This window comes from Salmo salar, chromosome 26 (assembly GCF_965601325.2).
Source record: "Salmo salar chromosome 26, fSalSal1, whole genome shotgun sequence".
NCBI lineage: Eukaryota > Metazoa > Chordata > Actinopteri > Salmoniformes > Salmonidae > Salmo > Salmo salar.
Genome location: NC_138316.1, coordinates 10,326,082 through 10,353,791, shown reverse-complemented (window position 1 = coordinate 10,353,791; position 27,710 = coordinate 10,326,082). Strand labels below are relative to the sequence as shown.

Here is a 27,710-nt window from a genome sequence, read left to right as displayed (position 1 = left end):
CCTACCTAATTTCTTAAATAGGAAGAAATAGGCTGTTGTTAGTAAAGTCTAATTAAATGAGGATGGTTGAAATGAATTATGCCAACTCAAATGTATCTACTTTCAGCCCCATGAGCTGTCCATTTCCAATTGATTGTTTTTCAGCACCACAATGTACGTTACTCGAATCTGGCTTATTGTGGGGTCAATAACGCTGATAAATTCATCATGAGAAAGAAACATATTGTTTTTAATAAATTAATTATAGTAGTAGCAATCTATCAAAGTTGACCTCCGGTCCTCCTCTGTCACGTCCTGACCAGTAAAGAGGTTATTTGTTATTGTAGTTAGGTTAGGACGTGGCAGGGGGTGTTTGTTTAATGTGTTTCGGGGTTTGTTGGGCAATGTTCTATGTTAGTCTATTTCTATGTCTGTGTCTTGTTTATCTATTTCTATGCTTAGTTTATTGGTTTGACCTTCAATTGGAGGCAGCTGTTTCTCGTTGCCTCTAATTGAAGGTCCTATTTAGTAGGGGTGTTTTTTCATGGGTTTTTGTGGGTAGTTGTTCCGTAAGTGTAGCTGTGTGCCTCACATGACTGTTTTCTCGTCGTTGGTTTATATTCAGTGTTTATTTTGGTTTTCTTCACAATAAAGAAGATGAGTATTCACATTCCCGCTGCGCCTTGGTCCCATCTTTACGACGACCGTGACATCCTCATCTTCGCGTTCTCCTCAAACTGAACAGAACATAGACTATAGGCCAGTCCGTGAAAAATATTTATTTGGACTAGGCCTAATCAAAAATTATTTTCCTTCAGCTAATCATTCTGTAAATATCAATCTGTCCCTGTTTTTATCCAGCAGCATACCACCCTGCATCCCATGCTGGCTTTCCTCTGAAGCGAAGCAGGGTTGGTCCTTGTTGGTCTCTGGATGGGAGACCAGATGCTGCTGGAAGTGGTGTTGGGGGGTCAGTAGGAGGCACTCTTTCCTCTGGTCTAAAAAAAAATATCAAAATTCCCAGGGCAGTGATTAGGGACATTTCCATGTGTAGGGTGCTGTCTTTCAGATGGGATGTTAAACAGGTGTCCTGACTCTCTGTAGTCACTAAATATCCCATGGCACTTATTGTAAGAGTAGGGGTGTCAACCCTGGTGTCCTGGCTAAATTCCCAATCTGGCACTCATACCTTCATGGCCACCTATTCACCCCCAGCTTCCAATTGGCTTATTCTTCCCCAGGTCATTGCTCTGAATGTGTTCTCAGTCAACTTATCTGATTTTTTTTTACATGTTGGGGTCATTATTGTCATACATGTGTTATAACTGCTAATGCTGTGAGATGACCTTCACAGAGAAACACCTGAAGTTTTTTAATTGGCGATTTGCACTTTCTACATGCCACTCAAAATACCCCAAAAGCCATGAGAAGAGTCAGAGAATACCGAGGCTACTGCTTCTTTAAAAATAAAAAAAGAGGCGGGGATGAGTGCAGAGTAAGTGGGATGGTACCATCATGAATATTAATCAAGGGATTTGTTCCTTAGAGACAGAGCGCAGCTGGATGTCACTGATTTGATTGAACTAGAGGACACCTCGCATCATAACAACGCATATAAAATCTAAAATCATATCTTAATAAGCACAACAACCTATTGAGTCGCGGGATGCATAACAAAATTATAGTTGTATAAGAGACAGCTCAGAACAGAGTAGCCTAAAACAGCTGTTGTCAACGGTTTTTAACATTTTTAACTATTTACCTTCTATTGCTTTTGTGAAAAATATTTTATCATAGAGTTTAATTATAGCAATTGCACTTATGGACACCATTCTGGACAATTTCGCCCCGGATAAACTTTTCCCCAGTGCCAACCTGTTGGACCTTGAGGATTTGAATGAAGGGGATTTTCTCAACAATGTGGTACGTGCAGATGTTATTTTTATTATACATATTATCAACACTTATCTTTACGCACAGTGATTGACAAACTGTAATGCAGCATAAATTGTGTGTCGCTGTTATTCCCAAGATTTTTAAAAATATATTATTCGGTTTGTATGCCCATAACCTATGCAATTAATGCTTCAATGTCTACAGTGTCAGCAGTGTTCTTCTGTCTCGACTGTGATAGATGTGTTAATTGCGCTGTAATAAACTGATTTATGGATGAATTAAGCTGTGAGACTACACTGCAAATATCCGATGCACGTCAGAGAAAGTTGCTGGGTTCGTCACATGCGTGTCTGCAACGATTACGAAAGATAAACAGCCGGCATGTAGGCTATTGCTGTTTAATTTGCTCAGCTGTGTAATTCAGCAAATTCTCTTTCCCAATCGTGCCGGACCTAAAGTGGGCGTGTAAACTGGAGTTGATCCTGCTCATGCATCCGGCTTCAGTGCATTTGTAAAGACTGTTGTGACGTATGTGAAAACTATCACACTTTTATGATGGCCCTCAATAAATGACCAATTGAAGAGAATATTCCTCATTTATTAGTTAAGTTAAATATTCAGCACATTACACACAGGGAACAAGAGTAAATGTCACTGGAAAATAACAAACTAAACCAAGACTAAACAACCCCACCACAAAGAGATAGAGTACATAATTGTTACTAGGTGGTGGAAAACTGGACCAACCAATGGGCTATTGGAGAAATGGTGAGCAATCTGGAAAGGATCCCATTAGGCTTTGAATGTTCCATGATTATTCTTGTGAGAAGAGGGTGGTGGTGGTTTGTATCTTTAACTACTCCCCAATGGGTCAACATTTAATCGAATCCAAACACCCTTTGGAGATATTGAAGTGTATCTGGGAATGCTTCACACAGATGAATGGGAAATCATGTGACATAATGGGAATTCACACTGAATCAGCACATTAGCTCAGCGAGTCATGCACTTGGTACACTTGAGGAGGAGGGTGTTCTCAATGGGGATTTGACAGACTTATAATAGACCCAGATGTCCCTCCACATTCTCCCAGCTGTGAGGGTATGTATCAAGCCTGGCCCCTGGCCCTCAATGGCTTGATTGTGGTTGGGGGATTTCTAGGAGACAGAGACAGGGAGGAGAGGACCAGTCTGTCTTTAGTGTGAATACGTTCAGATTCTAGCAACTGACTGCTGTCTCAGTGCTGTGTGAGAGTGAATGAGGGCCTGTGTGTGTGCTGCGTGCACCCCTCACCGGTCTGCCACTGCTTCCCCCTGCACAGCTCTCTGTTGAAGCCCCTCTGTAGGCAGAAGTGATGAGGCTCAGGCCGGGGGCCTCTTCAGTGAAAGAACCCTTTTATGCCTTTTAAAAATGACAACAAAATTACACACTGACAGCCTTGGAGGAAGGGTGGGGGGAGGCAAGTAATAGGCGGTGTTTGTTTTACCAACTATTATGGGGGTTTAAATATAGGTGGGTCATTTAAGGATTTCAACTGTTTAGGTTTCTGTGTGCTACTTTTTTTATTTATAGCGTGGAGTTAGAATTTCAATGGCTGCCTTGGGGTTTTCGTATGCTGCCTTTGATGACCCTCTTGCCAAGCACTTACCCTACATTTTAGGTAATTGCATGGGTGGGTAAATCAGATAAGCTCCAGGCTATTGTGTAGCTTTTAAGATCAGAGTGTGACCACATTAACTAGGATGCCCATGGGTGGAGATTTGCATATTCTTATGATACGACTTTTAGAAATGTGGCAGAGGGTGTTCATTCCTTTTACATGGATTACAGACTGTAATGAGTTCGCAGGTTACCTTCATATTTGGCTGGTCTGGTCAATCCCACTTTTTTCGAATGATAAGAGAAATTCCTATCGGATAAAAGGTCCGTAGCATACTGTAGTTGACTGCAGAAGTTAAATATTCACTTATATGGATGCACAGAATAGAACTGCACCTGCAAGTGCTGCATTGCAAGTGTGTGTCTGTGTGTCTGTGTGGAAGAGGGGGGATCCCAGCTGGCAGGTGACTGGCCGACACGCCTGCGTCCCACACAAGCCAGCAGCTAGTTCTGCTCGTAGGTGATGGAGCGTGACTGGGCATGCCATAAAACTCCAGCAAGTCGGGGCCTTGCAGTCGAGACACACTAATGTAGAGTGGGGGTGGAAAGGAGTTTTTGGCAGGGGGAGGAGGTAACGGGACCAGCTAGCTGCATTCCTTCCCACTAGGTTCCTACAGGGACTCATTGCGCTGAGCTTTCTACTGCTGTTTTTGGAGCCAGTCCATAATGGATGGCTATGACAAAGTTATGTAATATTTTGAAAATTCATGTATGCATGCAAAAGAAACCAGTCTACCAAAATGGCAGGCCATTGGCTCTTAGTTCTTCACAATCATTTACACTTTCTGCTACATGTGTTCTCCGCTAAGGAGCGTAAACCCCTGCTACAAACGTCCACTTTCAAGTGGTCAATAAGGTGATTCTACTCTATAACTTGATCAGGTGTGAGGTGAGGTAGTTTGATCAATCAAACATTGAACGAATTCAGACGAAATGCTAGTATATAATAGTGTATCTGTCAGTGATTAGCTTTATTGCAGCCTAAGTTGCTTAAATCAGGAGGACATTGAGTGGCCTAGTTACAGTTTTGACTTAAATCGGCTTAAAATCTATGGCAAGACTTGAAAATGGCTGTCTTGCAATGATCAACAACCAAGTTGACAGAGCTTGAAAAAAATATATAAGAATAATGGACAAATATTGTACAATCCAGGTTGCAAAGCTCTTAGAGACTTAGAGACTTAGAGACTCTTAGAGACTTACCCAGAAAGACTCACAGCTGTAATCGCTGCCAAAGATGATTCTAACAAGGGGTTGAATACTTATCTAATCAAAATATGTTCTTATTTTATTTTCTATGAATACAATTTTTGGGGGAATTTTTCTTCCACTTTGACATTGCAGAGACATTGTGTAGATCTTGGACCAAAAAATGTCAATTAAATCCATTTTAATCCCACTTTGAAAAAAAATCGAGGGTATGAATACTTTTTGAAGGCACTGTACTGTATATACCAGGGCTGCCCAATCCTCTTCCTGGAGATCTACCGTCCTGTGGCTTTTCAGTCCAACCCTAATTTAACACACCTGATTCTACTAATTAGCTGCTCAACAAGACCTTAACTAGCCGAATCAGAACTGTTAAATTAGGGTTGGACTGAATACCTACAGGACAGTAGATCTCCAGAAAGAGGGTTGGGCAAGCCCTGGTATATACACTGATGTGTGTCTGTCATGGAATGATCAACAAAGAGATACGTGACAAACTAAGATGTCATGAGAAAGATTAAGCATTCAAGGCGCTAGTATCAGCCCTTCAACTTTGTCTCTGAGGTGAATATCAAAGGCGTGGTGGTGCCTTTCAGTCAAGTGCGGAGCACACACCCTGGAAATAAGCTCTAACCTGTGGTAGCTGCAGGCTGTGATCAATTTAGAAAGCATGTGCTGTCAAACCAGTCAGTGTTTTATCTTTGGTGATGGTGCGTGTCCCTTATATTGTCCTCACTGAATTGTTAAAAATGCCGGTCATTCTTGTTTAGTTTTTTTAAAGTGTGCACATGTCTATTGCTCTTAGAAGAAAAACATCTGTAGGCCCATGAACATGTGGATTATAGAACACCTTAGAACTAGAAATGATGTGTTTTCTGTCAATATACATTTGAAATGGATTACATAATAGAGCCTCCAGCTATATTATGGGTTTTTCTGAAATACTATATTGATTTAAAGATCTGAGTAATAGGAGCTTCCACAAACTTTGAACTGGACCAAGTTCTGGTGAACCTATAGCCTATTTTCAGGGAAGTTCTCATGTTCTTTATCTTATATTGACATGAGTATTTCCTTCACCCATTTCCTTCTCATCACATCCTTGAAGGTATCACTTTGTTTATCATCTTTTAATAAGAGGATAATGCCCATTGTAGTTGAAGTACCCACCCATCCTCCAAGCTTCCAAAGAGTCATATATCTGCAGCATTGTATCAATCTGTTGCAGGTTATTTTCACACTGGTATGACATTTTAATTCACATTATAAATGTTATCCTTGTGGTTTCCGACTAGCCTATATGGTACTAAATGGAACTGTGAGTTGTTTGGCTTATTGAGTGTCCAGAGACAAGTAGATATGACTATTTAATCTATTTTGTTTTGTATGAAAGGCTGGTGGGCAGTTTTCTCAGTCTGTAAATCAGTCCTCTGTTGTAGTCTCTGGCAATCAGCTCTGTAAATGAAACAGCAGAACAGAAGAAGCCAGACTTAATCTGGAACACATTGTTAGGATGGAGCTTTCAGGGATAGATTTCAGGGAGAGGCTTTCAGGAGACATAGCAGGGACAGTTCTAGGCAAGTCTTTTTTCATATCCACCTACACATCTCTATTGGAGCAGTAGGACTGGCTGTACCTGTCAGACAAAACCTGAAAATCTGAAAATCCACTTTCCATATAAGTAACCAAATTAATTCAATTAGTTATGTGTAGACCTTACCATGAAATACTTACTTACAAGCCCTTAACAAACAGTGCAGTTCAAGAAATTAAGAAAATATTTACCAAATAAACAAAAGTAAAAATAATAAAAAGTAACACAATAAATCTCAATAACAAGGCTATATACAGGGGGTACTGTTACTGAGTCAATGTGCGGGGATACAGGTTAGTTACAGGTTAGTTACAATGTGACAGGTTAGTCACAATGTTCGGGGATACAGGTTAGTCACAGGTTAGTCACCTTTGAATGACTGTCATACTGATATGAATTGGATTCAAATATAACAGTTGGAATCCTGTTCCCTGTCCCATTTCAACCACAGTTCATTCATACCTTGCCTCGCTGGTTCTCTCAGACTGAGTCAACATTGTAGACTGGTGTTAACCTTTGCTGGAACAAGGCTGTAAATTCTTTCAAAGCTTCCAATGGTTCCTCTTAAGGATCCGCCTAAAATGACATACCCAAATCTAACTGCCTGTAGCTCAGGTCCTGAAGCAAGGATATGCATATTCTTGGTACCATTTGAAAGGAAACACTTTGAAGTTTGTGGAAATGTGAAAGTAATGTAGGAGAATATAAGATAATATAATAGATCTGGCAAAAGATAATACAAAGAAAAAAACAACCGTTCTTTTGTATTTTATTTGTAACATCATCTTTGAAACGCAAGAGAAAGGCCATAATGTATTATTCCAGCCCAGGTGCAATTTAGATTGTGGCCACTAGATGGCAGCAGTGTATGTGCACATTTTAGACTGATCCAATGAACCATTGCATTTCTGTTCCAAATTTTGCATCAAGACTGCCCAAATGTGCCTAATTTGTTTATTAATAACTTTTCATGTTCAAAATTGTGCAGGCTCCTCAAACAATAGCATGGTATTCTTTCACTGCAATAGCTACTGTAAATTGGACAGTGCAGTTAGATTAACAAGAATTTAAGATTTCTGCCAATATCAGATATGTCTATGTCCTGGGAAATTTTCTTGATACTTACAACCTCATGCTAATCGCATTAGCCTATGTTAGCTCAACCGTCCCGTGGACGGACACCGATCCCGAAGAAGATTTATTTTTAAGAAGATAGTACTTGAAGTTCAGACTAGTCAATTAAGTGTACTAAGGTCCATTATTAGTCTCAGGAAGTGCAACCGGCTGTGAGAAATTGTCATTGTCTTGAGTGGGAGTCAATGGGAAAAGCAGCAACTAAATTACAGACTGCAAGACCAAGCTGAGCACAGGAAATTGGGGACAAACAGTCAGAGAGAGAATGGTTGGGACTGTGAGGTTGCAAGCTGGAGATAATATTGAGAAGTGATTAAAGTGACTTTAGTTTTGCAGTCCATTTGGTTGGCCACAGATGCCACAGCAAAGTAGAACTCCAGACTCTCAGGACCCTGGAGCTTCAGTGAGAAGGTGATTCCCCCCCTCAACAATAATATTTTCTGGGCTTCCTCTAATCTATCACAGACTCTAAATGGATCCAAACAATCCCTTAAAGGTCAGGAAACCAGTCAGAGTGACACACAGAAGCCTGTCTCTAGTGGTTGTGGTTTTCAAACCCCTCTGCTTGCTAAAGAAAGCATCTGCACTGGAATTAAGAAACCAGGCCTTTCCACTCAGGGAAAGTGGGGGATGGGAGCTCATGGGTCTACTCTATACTTTAGGGTGCTCCCTCGCTGCTCATGCAGAGGGAAATTCAGGCCATGGGACTGCTGACTGCTGCCTCAACACTAGATGAATACATTAAATGTTGGACTCAGTGAGGAGCAGGAGTCAGTGAGTGTCAAGTCTGGTTGATTTGAGAGCTTTGGAAATAACAGTAATTACATGCGTAATGCAGTAAATACACATACGTCGTTTCGTTGGACATCATTGTAATTCTGATTTAAATGGAAGCGCTGCTTCCAAATGTCTTCCTCAAACTGCAGGTAGTAGGTGAGAATCAGGGGATACATTCAAAACCTCCCTGTACCTTTATCCTAAGGGCTTCAGGTGTGTACACTTTAGCATTATGCACATCAATTGTAAATCGTTAAAAGCATCAGACGCATATCAGGCTCATCTTGTAGCATCTGGTCCAATTTGGGAGCCAGCGGCAATGTGACAAGCGAAGACATGTGACCGGGCCCTTAAAGTTGCAGATGTGAACATTTGGATGCAGCAGTCTCAAGTCCAAATGTTTGCACGCAACTTAAGAGGTTTTCAATGGAGGTCAGATTAGGTCAAGCTGTCAAAACTTTATGGATCACAGCTGATTTGAATGTGTATGCTTTTCGCTTGGAATTTCCTCCTCTCTTGTACTAATGTAGCGTGTGTCCTCTAGATATTCTTCCTGTATGTCAAACTTAAGTCCAGATCATAACAGTCATATTGTGCTCATCTTTTCTGTTGATTTTCTGTTTTTAACTGCATCCTTAAGCACAATTCTTCAAATAATAATTGTTCTTATAAGAACAAACTGTACTAACTGCTGCTTCTATTCTTTATCTTCTCACAGCAACGAGGGCAAATCTCCACAGAGCAGCCACATTTGAACTGCATAACAGCCATTCCTGCAGATCTGAGAGTCTAGCAGCTTTCTTGGCTTGGGTCCCCAGCCCAAACTTTTATTGGCCGATTTATTTTTCCTTTTACAAACGCACATTTTCTCCTGCTGCTGAGCTTCTCCATGCGAACCTTGCACTCCAGTTTTCCTTCTTGCAAGTGCCTGGCTAATTTACATGCGTTGCTCTGATTGGTCACAGAGCTGACATAGTTTTTGTATCACCACAAGCAATGCTGAGAAGCACATTGGTATTACTATGAGCTGCTTGACTTCAGTGCAGCGTTTACTATGTCTACTGCATAGACATTTATTTATGCTTTCTTTTCACCAAATGTGATACTGTGTGCCAGGAGAGAGTGCAATACTTGATATGATTATGCCTCGCTAGAAATACTAGCACCACTTCAATGACAAGAGGGTAAGCTTATAGGTCTTAAATTTAGTGTGTGGTAGAATGTCTAGATTGTTTCAGATAGATATGGTAACGTTCCACCCCTTCTGAACAAGCCAAACAAAACACTTTCCTTGTTTCCAATCACAGTTAGTACAATACTCCCAACAATTCTGTACATTTATCCCTGTGCCTGTGGTTTCTAAAAATACAATATTTGGTTTCCAAATCCATAACTGCAGTGGCGCTAACATATTTGGCATCTATTATCATAGTTTGCTTTAAAGGGCAAAGCATTTAAACGGGCTGCTAGGTATCTGCACAGACAATGCTCCGGAGCCTGATTGCTCAGGCACTGATGTAGAGTAGGGAATCGAGTTGCTCTGGAACATTTTAACCTCTTCGGTTCCCTATAGCATTGTGGTCTATCTTTCTCTCTCTCAGCCGCAGAGAGTTTTAATGAGAGGTCTTCCAGAAAGAGTAGCACCCAGCAGCCCTTCCCCCTCTATGGGGCTTCCTGTCTGTCCAGACCTGTACCAGCTGCCCCAGCTGGAGAGATGGGCCGGCGAGGGCTGAGGGAACATCTGGGGCAGCAGAAAGGGTCTTTTCTCCACCCCAGACAGGGAAGATATGTTTCCCTCAAGGTGCTTAAGTGTGTTTCTCTTCCCATCCCATTCTGACAGACCTCTGTAATTATTGTCTGCCATCGTCACCACTAAAATGATAGACGAGAGAAGAACTTGAGTGCCAAAACTATAATGAATTCTCATTACCTGTTTGCTGTTCAAAAAGCAAGCTTTCTCTGTCTCATTCTAAGCGGAGAATTAAAATATTCCCTCAGTCATTATGCATGCAAGTACCGTCCTGGTATGACTTGGTGTACTTCAAAGCCTGCTGTCTGGTGCTCTAGCCAAAACATAATTAGCAATCTAGAGAAAATGTCATATGAGGGGCAACTCCCAAAGAATCTGTGATCTTTTTGGCTTTCCGGCTTACATTTCTAGTGGGTTCATGTGCAAACAATCGTCATAGTAACTCCACCAAGAAAAGTGTAGTGTTATTTTTACTCCGTCCCAAGTATGACCCAAATTCAGTAATTGGGTCTCTTTAAAAGACTATTTAAGTGCCATGAGGGAGAAAAGGCCCCTCTGTCTGCCTCTGAAATCCTACATCTTGATCTCTGGGGTGCTGAGGAGAAGGCCATATGTGAAACTTTTGAGGGATTGCATCATCATCACCATCATCACCATCACAGACTGAACCAGAGTACAGAGAAACTCTACCACGGGAGCATGCGTTTAAATGATGTTGTGTCAACTTTATTCAATCGTTTTCAATTTGTTTGTGCATTTGTTCGTTTTTAAACGGCGCGTTCATTTTCAAAGGCGCTAACTCCCCAAACCAAATCTCAAATTTGCTTGGGAAATTCTGCCAGTGTTCAAACCGAATGAGGCGACAGCCTGCTGCCTGCAAAAACCAACCATTTATCTGTGTAATATACACATTGTGATTGTGTTTGTCTTTTCCAACCACCATAATGGCCACCTTCTTCTTGGCTTGGCAGTGAAACATATCACTCAGTTCAGTCTGGATTATCTCGGGCCGCAAGCACATCCGCCGCACACGGTGCACAACAGGAACCTCCTGCTGTAGATGAAAGGGTCTGGGTGGGACTGTTTATCCTGTTGCGCACTCAGCCATAGTGGTTAGTGTGCCTGCTGACGCCAATGGTGTTGCATCAAGTAAATAAGCCGGATCATCTAGTATTGCCAGTGTGCCTTTCTTTATTAAGCATGCACTGCTCTCGACCGACATCAGCTCTATTTAATGGTGTTTGATATCCGGTTAAGTTTTGTGTACATAGATAATGTAGGAGCAAACTAAGGAGAGTGAGCCTTTTATAGACTCCCTTGCACTTTATCCAAATCCTTATCATGAGAACATGACAAGTAGGGTGAATGTGTAGTACTGTTTGGAATTGATTCACCTCCACTAGCAAGATCATTTCATCTGTTAGGCCTAAAGACTATCAGCAAATGTAGATATTTTGTCTGTATGATGATACAGCCTTCTATGGGAACACACAGATGGCCAGGGCTTGATCTATGTTGGTTTTCCTGTCACAGAATTCACAATGTCTAGTCGTGTGAGAGGCCCAGCAGATAGCGAAATGGGGATGTCTTTGGTGCTGTGGGCGGCGTACATTGTGTTTTGTTTGACAGCTGTGCAGCTCTCATGCCTGGGTTACAGGTCACACCTAAGACACTCCCCTCTACAGCAAACAAACTGCCCCACAGGTCGCTGTACTGTGAATAGTTGCGCGTGTCTCATACTTGTAAAGGTATACAACTCACGTACATTGGTGAGGGACATGGAAAAACTTTCATCACTTTGGTAAGAGATGAAGTGATGGTGCCTCTGGAATTCTCTTCACTGTGATCAACCTACCTTCAAAGCCATACCCAGAAGCAAGCATTGAGGTGCAATTGATGTAATTAAAGATGTAGATATGTTCAAATGAAACCCAAATCTCCACAAGTTTTCATATTTCCAGGATGATTCAACATGTCTCAACATGTCTGCGATAGTGATGTCCTTCAATGCAAATCATATAGCCGTTCGGGCTCTGGATTGACTAATACAGTCATTGTATTGCTTCCACAGTGCCGCTGCCATCTATGGGGTTTTCGATTATTTCTGATCTGTAATTAAATGCATTTTTTTCCCCCAACCAGATAATGGGCCTGAAATAATCTGCGTTCTTCACATTACGTTTACTGTTGTAACAATGCGTTTTATAACAGCTCTAGCTATTATAAACTCCCTTGATTGTATTTCCCCTCTGCATATCATGGACGATATCAAGTCTTGAGAGCATAGCTGTTACACATCTGGGGAAAACGAGTGGAGCCTGTTGGCCTGTTTTTAATTACAGTTAGTCATGTTGATCATTGTGAATGACATGCAATTAGTGGTATGTGTTGATGGGATTCATTAGGCATAGCTGGTTTGAGTGGAGGTGGAGTGTAGAGAAAGTGAATGTGAACTGGTCTGTGATGTGGAATACAGGGATTATCTAGAACACAGAGTACCAGACTGTGTGCCTACACTAGCGGTTCTGGGGGGGGGAGGGGGGGGGGGGACAGTTTTGGACCCCCTTGTGGCCCCCCTAAATGTGGAGTCATTTTTACATAACACATTTTTGCTATCGTTATTAGACAGTGGCAACGATGATGATTATGAACATGGTCTTTTGCCTGCTAATGCCTGCAATGCAGTGAAGAAAACTATATGACAACAATAACGTCTGTAACTGGCCCCAGCTTGGCCCCCCCAGTTGAAATGGTCTAGAACCGCCACTGTGTCCCTAGGGATTTTAATAGAGCTGTTCTGATTCTGCACACCAGCAGTGACTCACTGTCTGCTAGCTAAACTAAAGTAGTGGAAAAACTGAGGCATACACCGGTGCCCTAATGCATAGAACCCAAGGACTGCATGTGCGAAATGGTACGACTCATACTCCCAAGAGCAGGTCTACATTTGTATATTTTGGTATGGGATTCGATTACATGATTTTCTGATTAAAGGCGATCCGATGCGATGAATGTTTGTTGGTGATGTTGTTTTTGCAGCACTTCTCGGAGCAGATGGAGGACTTCTCCAACGAGCTGTTCAGCAGCTTCTTTGATGACCACCTCCTGGCCGACAGGGACCCACTGCTGGACATGGAGATGGACCCACCCAACCCTGACATCCAGCAAGAACACAGCTACTCCCTGAGCGGAGACTCTGCCCCCCAGAGCCCCTCCATGTCCATCAAAATGGATGAGGAAGCAGGTATGAAAAGCATTATTTTTGGTCCTTCTTCTTTGATCTTGTTCATCATAGGTTATCCTCCTCCCAGACCCCCCCCCCCCCCCCCCCCCCCAAATTAACAAGAAGAAAAACATCTACAGCACAATGCCTTGGTTAAATATTACTTCAGGACAAAAAAAATGAGATCCACCAACACGACTGCTAGATGTACAAGGTCTATAGTTTGATAGTAGTGTAAGTCCTACGTCACTAGAATAGCTATATCAGATCTGTATCCGCGCTCTCCGCTCCTGCCCTATCTCCTGACGCTCCCGTGCCGCGCAGAGAACCCATCCAAGGAGCCGAGCTCGCATAGTACACTCCCAGCCAAGCCCTGCCCACCCTGGAGGAATCAAGGAAGCTAGTCAGGGAATTCCAGGCAGTCAGCCAACACACACACAAACACACACACATCATGTGGCTTCTGCAGCCCTTGCAATGACTCCAAGCTGCAAATGTTTCTCCTTTATTTCCCTTGTGCTTGGGGCCAGGGAAAAGAAGAGCCATAAATAAATAATAAAAAAGGGGATCTGCTGGGGGGGGCAACCCTTTCTGAGAGCCAAGGCAGACGGACAACTGCCTTGGCTCTCAGAAACGGTTGCGTCACAAGGCTTAGGGTAGACTGAATGCATAACATTGGACTAAACAGTGTGTTAAAAACCACAGTCTCACACATGGAAATCACTGTTAAATCACTGGCCCAAAAACGTATACAGGGATCCCCAGTAAGATGTATGGAACAATGGATGGAATCCACAAATGGATGGAATCTAATGAAATCGATTCATATGGGATCATGGCCACACACATTCCTTCCACTGAATGTCAATATGAAAGTGTGTAGATGTAGATGCACAGCACTACCATAGCGGTCAAGTTCACAAACTGTCAACAGAGTAGAGGCACCCACAGAGCACTGCTGCCAACGCAGATTTCATTCCCCATCCCCTTTGCCCCAATCACTGTAAAATGCCAATTTTTAAAGATGTTGGCTGTTAAAAGGGGTTGTCTAGCTGCTTTACTGCTCTCCACCTAGGTGTAATGTGTGGAGATCAAACTGCCATCCCCTCTCATAGCATGGCTAATGAGCTCCCAGGCCTTGCCCCAATCCACTCAGATGCTGAGTGAGGGGAGTACGACTAACTGTACTGACCTGCCTGTAAACTTCAAAGGCAACCCTGATGCTTCCTCAGGGCCACAACACATGGCCTCATGGGTATGGGCAGGCTGTAGCCATGACATCCCATGAGATGTGAGCTACTGTCTAGATACTGTACATAAAATGACCTGGATGTTCTGTTGGTTTGCATTAATTATTAATGATGACATGCCAGTTACAGTTAGTGGTGTCCTTGGTCGCATTCATTCAGTGCATCCTGTTGCTTCCCTGATGGGATCTTCCCATAGAAAAGCCAAGGCCTCATCATAATATATTGCAAGGCATGACTTGTTGATGTAGAATCCAAGGGAAAGTTGTTACTACTGTAAAATAAGTATTTGCAATATTTCACTCATCTTACAGTCCATTATTTATTGTGTTTGGCAAAGTAAAAATCTAATCTATTCCTTGTGGATAATTTAGGATGTTGCCAAGTTTGCCAATACAGTAGACTTTGCTGAGTGGATTGAAGATTTTGACGCCACTTCGGGTTTCCCCCATGGGGTAAAGTCTGTGGACATAAAACCCCAGTGGGGGAGGGATTTACACCCTCCCCGTAATCAGTCTCCCACTGCTCCCTTTCCCCTCCTCGCCATGGGAATCTCGCCCACACCCCAACCTGTCTTCTGTTAAGGAGCACAACTTGAAAGCTTGCTTACTACCTTTTTATAAGCCTCTAATGTTTTATCGATCCAATCGGGGTGCCAGCAAACAAATGAGGGAAAAACCAGGCTGCTAACGAGGACCACTGGTTGTGAGTGTTTTTACTCCTGACTTTGAAACTGCAGGACGGCCCCTCTTCAGGAGAGGCTTTGTACTCGCTGGCCTCTCACCGTTTGCCATCTTCACAGAGGTTATTAACGGAGGAGGAAACTCATTTCGGAGGCAGAAAGTCCTCGAAGTTTAAGCTGTTGGCTTTCACAATCAGCTGCTACGCGTTAGCCCTGGACCATAAAGACGATCCATTCTGTAGATGTGCGTCACACCTGCTGCTTCAATGTACACTGATCTGTCACCCAATCTTGCTCGTCTCTAGTAGTATCCCAAGGTGTCCCTTTGAAACACACAGGGGCGCTTCCTGGTTTGATACTCTACTTCACGTAGTGTACTAGTTATGTAATGATATCCCTTGAGACGTTACAACTAATTCGTTTACCATGTCTTCTTTTTCTTCTCCCCAGAGTTTGAAGGAATGTGGTCCTTCAGCCAGGACCTGACGGCCATCTTGGTAAAGCAGGAGCCTGATCAGCAGGCAGAGCCTTCCTCTACAGTCCCCTCCATGGAGAACTCATGCTTCCAGCCTCTCAACCTCGCCCCACCACCTCACAGGAGCTCATCGGGGGACACAGTAAGAAACCGCAGCCATAGAAACGATCACCTAGAACCTATTCTGATCCGTTACCAGGGAAAGCATTTTTCCTGCGTGTGTCAAGCGCTACGGAAGACTAAGCCTCTTTATAAGCCATAGGGATCTCTCCTGGCTTTCTCCTCTTCGACTAAAACTTGAGCTGTTTGAAGGACATCTATGAATTTGGAATTTGGAGTCTAGTGTCTTGCTGGAACGGCAATCTAAAATCCCATTTTTGACACAAAATGTAGGTCAAAATGTGATTTTAAAAGGAAAAGAAACTGAATTTGTAAGTGGAGGAAATAAACCATTCACACAGTGCACCCCTACAGGACCAGCACTGTGACTCATGCATCATTGTCCATGGAAGTAATTCATGGTTTGTGGGGCTGAGGTGGGGCTTAGCAGTCAGATGTGAACCCCAGCACAGCTATTACCAGTTATCACTGGTTACCAGGCCTGTAGCCCTGCACACATTACTACAATACCGTTTCTTTTCACAATAGTTATTTCAGTGTGAACATCTTCAAATTCATAGGATATTTAAAGTTCTGTGTATATTTAGGATCAGGGCATGGTCATCCGATTTGTTCCAGCTCTAAGAATGAACTATATAAGTCTCAAATGGTGAGTGTCCTGGCTACATGGTCCTCAGTTGGATCCCTTCCAAAAACCATTGGTGGAGATGGATTCCCTTTCTTCAGTTATATAAATAGTTTTGAACTGTCTTCAGCTGTGTTTACTGTCAGAACCACTTGGAATGTCTCTTGTCCTATACAAATACTAGGCTGTTAATAATACTCTTATTCCAGGGCTCCAAAGAGTTGAACCTCAACCCCACACCTGCAATCAAAGATGAACCCAGAGAGGTCAACCAATTCCTCAACATCCCTTCAGGTGAGAACCATGACAATAAGCAAGATTACATTAAGGCATTCAAACATTCTTAAGGGCTAATGTATCCAGCTGTTCTAAGAAAGGTTGGATTTTAAGTTACCATTCATTCAATTATTTAGATGCCTCAGTTTCCTTTGAGACCTTTACACACTCAAAGACCCACCTCTCATCTTAAAGGTTATGTGCAGGTGTCAAAAGGCGCTTACCTCCAGTTGATTCCGCCATAGTGCCTTTCTACGAGTGTGTTATTTACACGGGGGGGGGGGGGGGGGGGGTAGAAAAACCTGTTGTGAAGCGTGCGTCACTACAGTGTAATCCCGATGACACACCAGTCTTCCAGACAGTGGTCGGCATGTTCTTTCTCCTGCATGTTCTATCTCTCTCTTATTCAGTGGAATTAGTCCATCTTTGTTAAAGTGAGTGGCTAGGCTGTGGTAGAGAGGAAGAGCAATTACTGCAAGCAAGTGTGACACATAATGATGTATAATGTGTTCTTTTCCTAATAGGTATTTCACTATGAAACACTATTAGTGATGGCTCATTTCAGATATGAAGTGTTTCCAATTATAACCTGCGAGCTTTTCTTTTTCCATTTTTCGCTTACACACACAAGACGAGACTGCCTCTGTTCATTCGTGTAGTGTGTCTCTGATCTAATTGCTAATGAAGTCAGACGGAAAAAGCCAATTGAGACGCAAATCCGCAAGTATATTATTAGAGTAGTGGTGCTGGTGATTGAGTGCTCTCTCTTTTTTTGGTGTTGCTCTAACCAGCTAGGTCAGATTCTGTTCCCCCTCTTTTTCTATCCCTTCCTTAAGAATGGCAATATTTTTTGTTCTGCACACCAATGCCTTTTTTTGATGTACCAAGATACTATCTGGCATTTGCATTTTCAATATTTCTGTCCGGAGCACCAGCTTGCCGAATCCTTTTGAAGAGTGTATCAGAGAGACAGGGAAGGGCTACCCTCAGCTACAGAGGGATTCAACTGGAGTAGAAGCTAGAACTGACCAGATACACCTGTAGAGATACAGCTGGACCTGTTCAGCCACCAGCCTGCAGATTACAGTATCCCGGTTAAAGAGACACTTTTACTGGTTCAGGGGTTGCAGAGATGGCCTTCATGGTGCAGAGGAATACCTCCATATAAGACTGAATCCCATCTGGTTGACCATAAATCTTATATTCAGTAACCACAGGCCAGCAGCACCACATGTCCAGTCTAGCCCTGCCTCCCTTCGCAGAGCGCAGTCTGAACAATAACGTCTGCATTGTGTCTGCCTCTGCCTTTAACAAAGTCCATTTTCTCCCATTCTTCACCTCCCTTTCCAGTAATAACAGAATAAAACCTGGGTCCTGTATACTCTGGACTCACACCAAACTAAATCCATGGGTCATACCAGCATGGGTCTGGCCTGGTGTTTGGGAACTATGTTGGGGGAAATTCTGCCTGGCACAGATATCTTAAGAAAACACAGTCCTCACTCCATCCCTGTCTGAGCTCAGCTCAGATACTTACACAGAGGCTACTGCTGACAAGTGGATGGGAGGATGGGATCAAGCAATAAAAATAAGAGCAGGCACTGGCTGCCTTACTTACTGGAATTAAGCTGTCTCTCTGTTTGAACTGACTCTGTCCAGGAAGTCATTTGCCATTTTAATTATGGATGTCTTGGCAAAATTGACCGTTTTATGAGGTCTGGATTTGCACCGCTGCTTTCCACTGTTTAAGTTAAATTAACTATTTTCAGCTCGATCCCACACGACAGATGAAGTCAGACTTTTGTCCCCTCTGTCTCATTATACAGTGACTGTATATCATCATGAGGTTAGATGGGCAAAGGCTTTGAGCATATGGGTCATGTCGCAAGTGATGCATTTCATAACCATTGGAACACTATTTTCTGCCCCCCCCCCCCACACACACAGATGATCAGCTTCAGCTCCCCCCCACCCCTCCCAGCAGCCATGGCAGTGACAGTGATGGATCCCAGAGCCCCCACTCCATGCCCCCTTCCAGCCCAGCCCGCCTACAGGCCCGCTCCTCCGCTGCCATATCCTCCTCACCCCTCCTCACCGCCCCACACGTAAGTACTGAGGCCGTCCCACTCGCCACACCCCCCAGCAGCGTACCGTTTGTCTTTTGGTAATGGTGCCAATCAGAGCGAAAGTTAATTTTTTTGGTACATCAAGTTGTTTGTAAGTAACAGGAACTATGTTTATGTTAATCCTGAGTCTGTGAGTGTGTGTGAGTGAGAGTGAATGTCAGTGAGTGCATGTGAGTCAGTGTCTGCGCGTGCATATGCAGTGTTACAGTATCTAAGCCCATGGCTGATCTATGGTTTGCCTTTCCTGATGACTTTGGGCTGTGCTGTGGATGGTTCCCTATCAGTGAAGGAGGTTCCCCCGGCCTAGCTCCAAGCCCTTCCCGGCAGTAGAGTCAGAGCCACCCACGATGAGCTGGGCTGCAGACAAACCCAGCTGCTGGACATATTAGGAGTTCATATCCACATCCTCACACTAACCCTGACCGCCACCCTAGTCTAGTCTCTTCATTAGGAGCTGCCCCGGTGTACAGATATAATACACACAGTACCACAGATTCCCCAATTCATAACCAATTCATAAATGTTATCCTTATTTCTCCACAGAAGCTACAGGGCACTTCAGGGCCCCTGATGCTGACAGAGGAGGAGAAACGCACCCTGATCGCTGAAGGTTACCCCGTACCCAACAAGCTGCCCCTCACCAAGACCGAGGAGAAGGCACTGAAGAGGGTTCGCAGGAAAATAAAAAATAAGGTACCCACTCTTACATCCTGGAAAGTAAAATGTAGATTCAGTCAAAAAAAACGGTACGATTTGCTTCCAGAAAATGTGTAAACCTATTTGTAACCGCAATACTTTTTTTAACCTGTAATCTCAAAGTAGTGTTTCAGCAATATTAATATTTGAATATCCTCCCTTTTATCATATGAGCTGTTATTGGGGCGGCAGGGTAGCCTAGTGGTTAGAGCATTGGCCTATTAACTGAAAGTTCAAATCCCCCAGCTGACAAGGTACAAATCTGTTGTTCTGCCCCTGAACAAGGCAGTTAACCCACTGTTCCTAGGCTGTCATTGAAAATAAGAATTTGTTCTTAACTGACTTACCTAGTTAAATAAAGGTCAAAATGATTTGGGGATCCCTCTCTCCCTTCTCTGTCTAGATATCTGCCCAGGAGAGTCGCAGGAAGAAGAAGGAGTACGTGGAGTGCCTGGAGAAAAAGTAAAAGCAGGACACTCTCCCCTTTCCTGTCTGCCAACTTTTTTCCTCCTCTCTCATCGTCATTCCTGTTCTCCACTTTTTTCATTTCTCCACTCCTTCATTGTTTGATTGTTCCTTAGGTAATGCCAATGGCGTTTGTCCATTAAAGCTTGCGGTCACACAAGGCCATCTGAGTCACACAGAATCACTTAATCCACTCCAGCAAAGGCCTCTGTAGACCACTGTTACTTACCAGCAAAATCCCTTACTTTCCATCCATGGTCATTGTTGTTTTTTTAGTTAATATTCAAGACCTAAATACATTACAGAGGTACAGAGGTTACTATAGCATTACCATTATGCCTCCTATGACCGCAGACTGTGTTGTGTTAGCATCCAATATTCAAGCACTGTATTTCAATAGCCCATGTTGTCTGTGATTATCAAGAATGTGTATTCCAAATTGTCAGATAGCCAGTCAAACAGCCTAATTCTCCAGCACAGCAAGCATTTATGTCACTCCTCTATTTTGTACTATGTGCAGATCGAATGTATGGATGTGACTTTGTGTCTTATAGGGTGGAGAACTACACGTCTGAGAACAGGGACCTGTGGAAGAAGGTGGAAAACACTGGAGAGTGCTAACAGGTGAGCCATGACTTTGAGTGACATACTTTGTGTGCATGCGTGAGCATGCTCTGAGGGACGCTAGACACATCCCTGAACCACCAGTTTCAAGCTAGCCTTGGATAACTTTTTCTATTCATGATAGCTGTCTGTGATTTGACTGCTTCTCAGCAGTGACTACGACAAGCCTTCATTAGGTGGGGACATTTTCACAGTGTTGACCATTGTGCAAGTGCAAGTGATTGGGCTCAATAAAAGGCATCACAGACTACACAGACTCTAAAGGCATCACAGACTGTGCCAGCCTCTACTTTACAATAATAAAAAAAAAGCTTTTAAAGTTGCTTGGATCAAAGTAACAGCGTGACAGTATACCTCTCCCTAATTACAGTACAGAGTGAACCATCTCAAAAAGTGCTCACTCAAATCTGCCTCATAATAATTTGAGGCCCGAGAAGGAAACCACAGGCTGACTCAGCTCCTAGCAGGCAGTCCAAATGGAACACACAGGAGGCCAGCTAGCAACAACGTGTGGGGCGCGTGTTCCAGCAGCATATGCCTTGCCTTGGCTGGTAAAGAGGGGACAAAATGGGCTTATCTGTCAATGCGAGATGGCAGCCCAACAAGCAATCTGTTGTCCTAATGTACTCGAGTAAAAAAAAAAAATGTTTTTACTAGTGATGAATGCATCTCTCATACAGTTAGCTGGATGCTAGGTGCTTGCTGCACTTTAAATTATAACGTCTGAAAAGGTTTGGTTCATGAGGAGGGCCAAGGTTGCTCTTGAGGAGTTGAAGGAGTCACAGAGTCACTCATGCACGTTTCCCAGTCAAGATCTACTCGTGTTTTTTATTTTTATTTTACACAGTCTATTTTAGTCCCTTGGGAGCAATATGGTTTATAGATCACAACTGTGCAAGCACTGACCAACCATGATTCAATTCAAACGTGATGATGCAATGGACATTCCTCACATGGGTCGTTAATGTTCCGTTTCCAGAGTTTCCATGAGAATTTTCCTGAAACATGTATGCTCTGCCTCCTCTCTCCAGAACTCTACTCCAGCAGCTCCAGAAACTCCAGGCCCTGGTCACAGGAAAAGTGCCCCAATCCTACAAAATGGCCTCAACGCAAACAGGAACATGCCTTATGGTACTTTGCATACTATTTATTCTCATACACACACATGCACCGGACATGCAAAATCCCATTAAAAAAAAGTGGGGTTTTTCTGTGCTTCCCACTGACCTAAGATACTGTGCATTTAGTGTTCCTTGGACTGGATAGTCATGCCTGTTAAAAAGGGGAAATGACTGCTTTGCTTGTGAAAAGACTCACAGCAATGGACAGGGACACTGGCTTGTGGCCTGGCCTACTCTAATATAACACACTGAGGCGACCCCATGAACTCAAACTGGCAAAAGCCTTCTCAGCTGGAGAACAGAACCTCACTAGCACACTGTGCTCATGTCGCTCATGTTGACCATGTGCTTTTGTTGACGGTTTCTGGTTCCCTCCCGCCAGGTGGTGGCGCTGTGCTTTTTCCTGGTGCTGGGCTCCCTTGTGCCTTGTCTGCCTGAGCTCTCCTCCCTGTCCCATACTGTGAAGTCCTCCTCGCCCCTCCCCTCGGCTGATGTCTACACAGCCAGCCAGGGTATGTCCCCTACCCCTCACCTGTCATCTAGAACAGAGTTATAGGAAACTCGGTCCTGGGGCCCCTCATGGGTGCACGTTTTGGTTTTTGCCCTAGCACTACACAGCTGATTAGAATAATCAAAGCTTGATGATGATGACTTGGTTATTTGAATCAGCTGTGTAATGCTAGGGGGGAAAAAACTAAACGTGCAGGACCACGTTTGGGAAACCCTGACTTAGAATAGTCTACCATCTACAGCATGAGCAACACAAAGCCTTTAGTTTGTTGTCCCATACATATCACATATTTTCAGGTCGTATGTTGCTTGCCTACCAGCATTTCCAGAAATAATGTCAAAGGGAACATCGTGTAGTTGAATAACACGTCAATGTGGCATTACATCTTATCTTGTGGTATTTCAAAAGCGACAGACTCAGGCGAGTATGTTAGCTGAAATCACAATATCCTTCCTTCTATTATAATATTCAGCTTAATGACCACAATATGGAAATTATACATGGACCTACTGGCTACTCAGAATTGGTTGGTGAGGGCTGGGTTGCTTTAGAAACCTGAAGTCAGCATGGCACAGGAAGCTGTAATGAGTTGTTCTCCCTGTAGAACTCACATGATCGTCACACACCTGTTGAATAAAGATGACCGTCCTGCTCAAAACCATTCTATTCTTCAAAAGAAACCTACTTTTTACTGTTTGTTTTTCATTTTTTACAATATAGGAATGGTTCTATGTTCCTTTGTAGTGTTTGGAGGATCAAGGCTGTGATTTAACATCCTCTATTTATCTCTGTCTGTGTTTGTTTAGTCCGCTCCCGCAGCCTACTCTTCTATGACGAGAGCTCCTCGTTGGAGGACGGTCACGGGGGCTTCCTGAAGATGGAGGGGGACGGCTCGGAGGGGGCGCCCCTCGACTACACCGAGGACCGGTCGGCACATGACAACCACGGAGGCGAACACGAGAACACCAAGTACCTCAGCAAGGCTCACTCCGATCCGGTGGACTACAACAGGACCGGCGCCCAGTTCCTCCAAGAAGAACCGCAGTACCACAAAATGTAAACTGAGGCCAGACAAGTAGGGCTGTAGACTCTGTCTCCATCTTTGTTAATGAGAAGATTCTCACAAATTACTCTTCAGAACAAGGGACTCATTATTTTATCAGTGCTCCTTGTAATTACTCAAACATCAACAAGAACAATGTATTTTAATTAATGTGATTGTTAGGTTACCAGAGTTTGTTGTGATACTGATGGACTATTTCTCCCCTCCACAGAGAGCCAAACCCAGAAGGAGGAGAGGAGTACTTTTAACCTTTAGGGGCGGAGCTGCCAAAAACACACGGCTCTCCAGACTCCTTACCCATGTGGATGTGTAGTGACACTACGGCGCCCCCTAGTGTGCCAGCCCCAACCCATCTCTCCCTGCACTCCCTGACCTCCTGCAGTAGCTCCCTGGCCTTCCTGTTCCATCCCATTCCCTGAAGTCCCACCTAACAGAGAGGATATGTGAAGAAGGTAGAAATGACGGGCAACTCCAATCAAAGCTCCACAGCAACTTTTCATCTTTGACTGCTGTGTTTGACTGGAGGCAGAAGCAGGGAGTGAGAGGGGTTTGAATTGAGTAACTTGTTGAAACCTCTGTGTGCTACGTGTGTCAGTCTACACGTTCAACTGGGTGAGTGTGGTTGCAGTGCTTCTGTGCAGATGAAGTGCTCCTCAGATTCCATCACACTGTTGCTTTTTCAAGGACTTCTACAAATATTTAGAACACAGGGGGTACTTCAGGTGAAGGGTGATCTATAGCGGATCTATAGCAAATTGGATAGAAGGGTGAGGGGGATAGGGATGTGGGGGGGGGGGGGGGTGTATTTATAAATCCAGTTGTTCTGTTATAGAAATTCCCTCTCCTACTTCACAATTGGTCATGCAAATATTTTAGTACATACGTTCCAAAGATTGTCCTCTATTACCTTTCGCTTAAAGCGCTTAAAATGCACTCTATTGCCTCATGCTAGAATTATACATCTTTCAAAGGCATTTATTTTCCATTTTACCACATTTTGTCCCATAATGTTTTAGCTTGTATATGCGTTGCACTTTTTTTTCCTTCAGGTCGACATTGCAAGCTAATGGGTATAAGTGCCTTCAAACTCTTTCAGTTTTTGTATTCTCACGCCATCCACATGGGGTTGTTCATTATATTATTTTACTCTTTATGCAAACTAAATCATATGTAATATATACGTATTATTGGCATCAAAAAATAGCATATTTATTTTATGCAAAAAAATATTGTGACATTTTCTTTTTATGAATATCAATTATGATGTAATGTTTACATGATCTTGTTGTCTTAACTGTTACACAGTTTGTCTGTTTTTGTATTTATTTCTGTATCAAGAAAGTTTTGTATATATTGAAAAAACATGAACAGGGACAATCAGTGTAAATACATACCAAGGGTGTACAATACTTCCTCACTGGAGCAAAGCCTTCTCTAGTCCAAAAGACTCAAAACTGCCCATCTTTACAAAAATCTTAGTCAGTACACTACCAAGAGAATACATTTTCTCCACAAAAAAAATGAATGAATATCATAATTATGCCAAAAGTCCATTCAGCCCTAATGTGAATGTGAAAATAGAGTATATTTTAAATTGAATATCAAAGTTCAGAATCCACTGGGGGTAAATAAAATCGCATCACGATTTACAGTAGTGCCCAAAAAACTGTTCATTCTAAAGAACACTCTTCTGTTGATAATGCTTCTAAAAAACAGTGACTCCAGCAGCAAAATAATACAAAAAGCTTTTCATGCAGAGTTTTTTGTTGTGAAGAACCTTGTTACGTTGAATAGAATATATTCTGGTGTTCCCTCCTCTTCCTGCTGTGTTGTTTGAGGGCGAGAGAGGTAGAGAGAGATTGTGTAAGGAGTGCGTGGGGCGGCCCACTGACGCTAAATGAGATTGCGTAATGCTAGGTAGGAGGGTTTGAGTAGACAGCCCAGGCTCTGTGGAGGAGGCATGGAGGATCTGGGTCAGCCAGTGGCCTTGGAGTCTTAGCTTAACGTTCAGTCTGTTGCTTTTCATAGATTTCACTTGCTTATTCACAACTGTGGCTTGTCTGTGTATAATCAGAGGCCAGACTCACAATCCTTCCATGTAAGTAATATGTATTTTACTCTAACATGTCATTAGATTTGCATTATTCATTTTCTGTCAAATGGTTTGTAAAATCACTACCTACCCTATTAATCAGATCCATATCATTTCTAAGTCGGTTTTGTTTCCTAGTTGTCACCTGTCTTATATCTTAGTGCACATTACCTGACAAATGTAGAGTTGGTTAACTGAGTACACTGATAATGTGTGTGTATTGAAAATGTAGATTGCTTCCTGTCAAGATACTGTTTGTCTATGTTTGTCCATTCGTTTGATTAATAGATGTGTAACTAAGGTTCAACCAGATGCTCCGGAAGCTGACCAGCCCTCACCCACTTGCCTTCTATAAACACACCTTTTGCTGATCAAATGGTTGCTTAGTTGTCCCAACCCACCCCAGCCCCCTCTACCCTACCTCCTCCACCATCTTTAGCTTGTCTTAAAGCAGTACCTGGTATAAATGACTGCTACTCTATATTCTATAATCTGTCCGATGTGCTGATCTTGAACAGGCTCTCTGATGACTGTGTCAACACTAAACCATTGGGATCATGCATAGCACGGTAAATCAAGTCAGACTGAGTTATCTGGTTGAACCAGGGTCAATCTTTTGTAATTTGTCCCCCAAATGTGTGGTAGAAACCTGCTTCAAAACCTGTGTGAGGGATTTTACAAGGCTGTTATAATTCAAAGTGAAATGATGCAAATCTTACCAAACATTCCATGTGTTTGTTGGCGTTCATAATGTGTGCCCTTTTTGTACATAAGACAAAGTGAATGCTTTTGCTGTAAATAAGGGGGATGTATTTTTGTATTTGAAATGTATTTTGGTATTCACCTGGCGCCTTTGGGAAGGAACTGGCCAGTTGCTGACCTTTCACACTGTGGCTGTACAAGTAAAATGCATGTATTTCTGGGTAAGCCACAGGAGCCTTTCTGTATTGCCTTTCTGTATCAGTCTCTTTAATAGTAGTGTTAGTAAGTAGAGTTAGTATCAAGCAAAATATAAAAAATTGCATCAGCATAACACCGTCTCCTTCGTTAATGTGTCTCTGTGCCCTGATATCATTGAGAAATGCATTCGGTGCAATCATTTGCATTCATTGCAATCATTTGCATTCATTGCAATCTAGTTTTTGTGCCTAGTGGTTGTTATATCATTGGGAAGTGCAGGCAAGCTTTATTCTCAGGATCGCCACAAGAGGTCGCTACTTTTTTAGTCCATCAATTTTGGCGAACCTGATACTAACCCCATCATCCCTCAAAAAGTAGACCACTGTTTGCCTTCTGAACTGAATCATAGAACACTAACACACAAGCCCTTACCCAATTGGCTGGCTCCTCTGTATTATATCAGAAACTAGCATAGGTGTTTGTTTGGTATTAATATAGAGATATGAATAGAAAATCAGGTCACTTAACATAATCACAGCTCTAAAACATATGAGAGCTTGGAACAAGCCACTAAATCCAGAGGTGGTGAGCCAGTTCAATCACAAGTATCCACTGCCAACCCAGTTGCAGAATATCACGTAAATGTGATAGAAACCTAAATGTTTATATACCCCCTTCAAATAAAGTGTTGGTGTAATTTAGGGACCACGGTACAGTATTGTGCATAGGACGGCTTGAAACGGCACATTTGTCAGAGATAGCACACACATTTTGTTTGCTATATGTTTATTTCATAAACACATCGCTTCCACTGAGTAGGAAACAGAATGGCCTCTTTCCCCCTTGTTTACTGCCTATATATCAACTACATGTCAGTGTAATAACACACTCTTTGGATTAGAAAAGGGGAAAATGGCTTTGTCCCAATAGCATTTACCATGCAGTTTTATGTAATCCTCGTACAGTCCTTGCCTTAATCTCTGTATAAAGGCCAGAGAAAGGTCTTTCGCTTCAGTTTTTGCATCCTCATGTTTAGGTGTTGCTCTCCTGTGTGAATCTTAATATAGCTGTTTGTTTTGCATGTATAAAAAAGCCTCCTATGCCTGATATGACAGTGATGTATTTAGATTGATCAGTTTCCTCTGCGCATTTGCTCTGTTTTATGGAGAAGAATATTTAATGCATTATTTGTTACCATGATAATGCAACAGCTTTGTCCTGTGATGGGGTATTTCATTCAGGACTCAAGACTGGGCTGCCATGGCAAAGAGCAGACAATAAGAAAGACTGGAAATCCCTGGCTGTCTGTTTCTCACTCATTGTGACCCTAGTGAGCGGTTGTAGGTGATGAGAGTTCCTAGTCTTCTCATTTCCATGGCAATGTCAATTCACAGTCTAACCTAGTTACCTCTTCTTTATCCAGCACAAACCACCTGAGCACACTTCTCACCACAGTACAATACAAT

At 42.9% G+C, this 27,710-nt stretch overlaps 1 protein-coding gene across 1 annotated transcript; it reads left to right on the top strand.

Moving 5' to 3' along the window:
* The first annotated feature begins 1,530 nt into the window (after positions 1 to 1,530).
* On the top strand, positions 1,531 to 26,377 carry LOC106587112 (cyclic AMP-responsive element-binding protein 3-like protein 1). The gene is given in 13 exon segments (XM_082969400.1): positions 1,531 to 1,902; positions 13,038 to 13,242; positions 15,601 to 15,767; positions 16,580 to 16,664; positions 18,594 to 18,751; positions 19,316 to 19,465; positions 19,872 to 19,930; positions 20,488 to 20,536; positions 20,538 to 20,557; positions 21,589 to 21,688; positions 22,061 to 22,190; positions 22,996 to 23,245; positions 23,464 to 26,377. Coding segments are annotated over 13 exon segments (1,512 nt in total). The 5' UTR covers positions 1,531 to 1,800; the 3' UTR covers positions 23,501 to 26,377.
* The last annotated feature ends 1,333 nt before the right edge of the window (positions 26,378 to 27,710 follow it).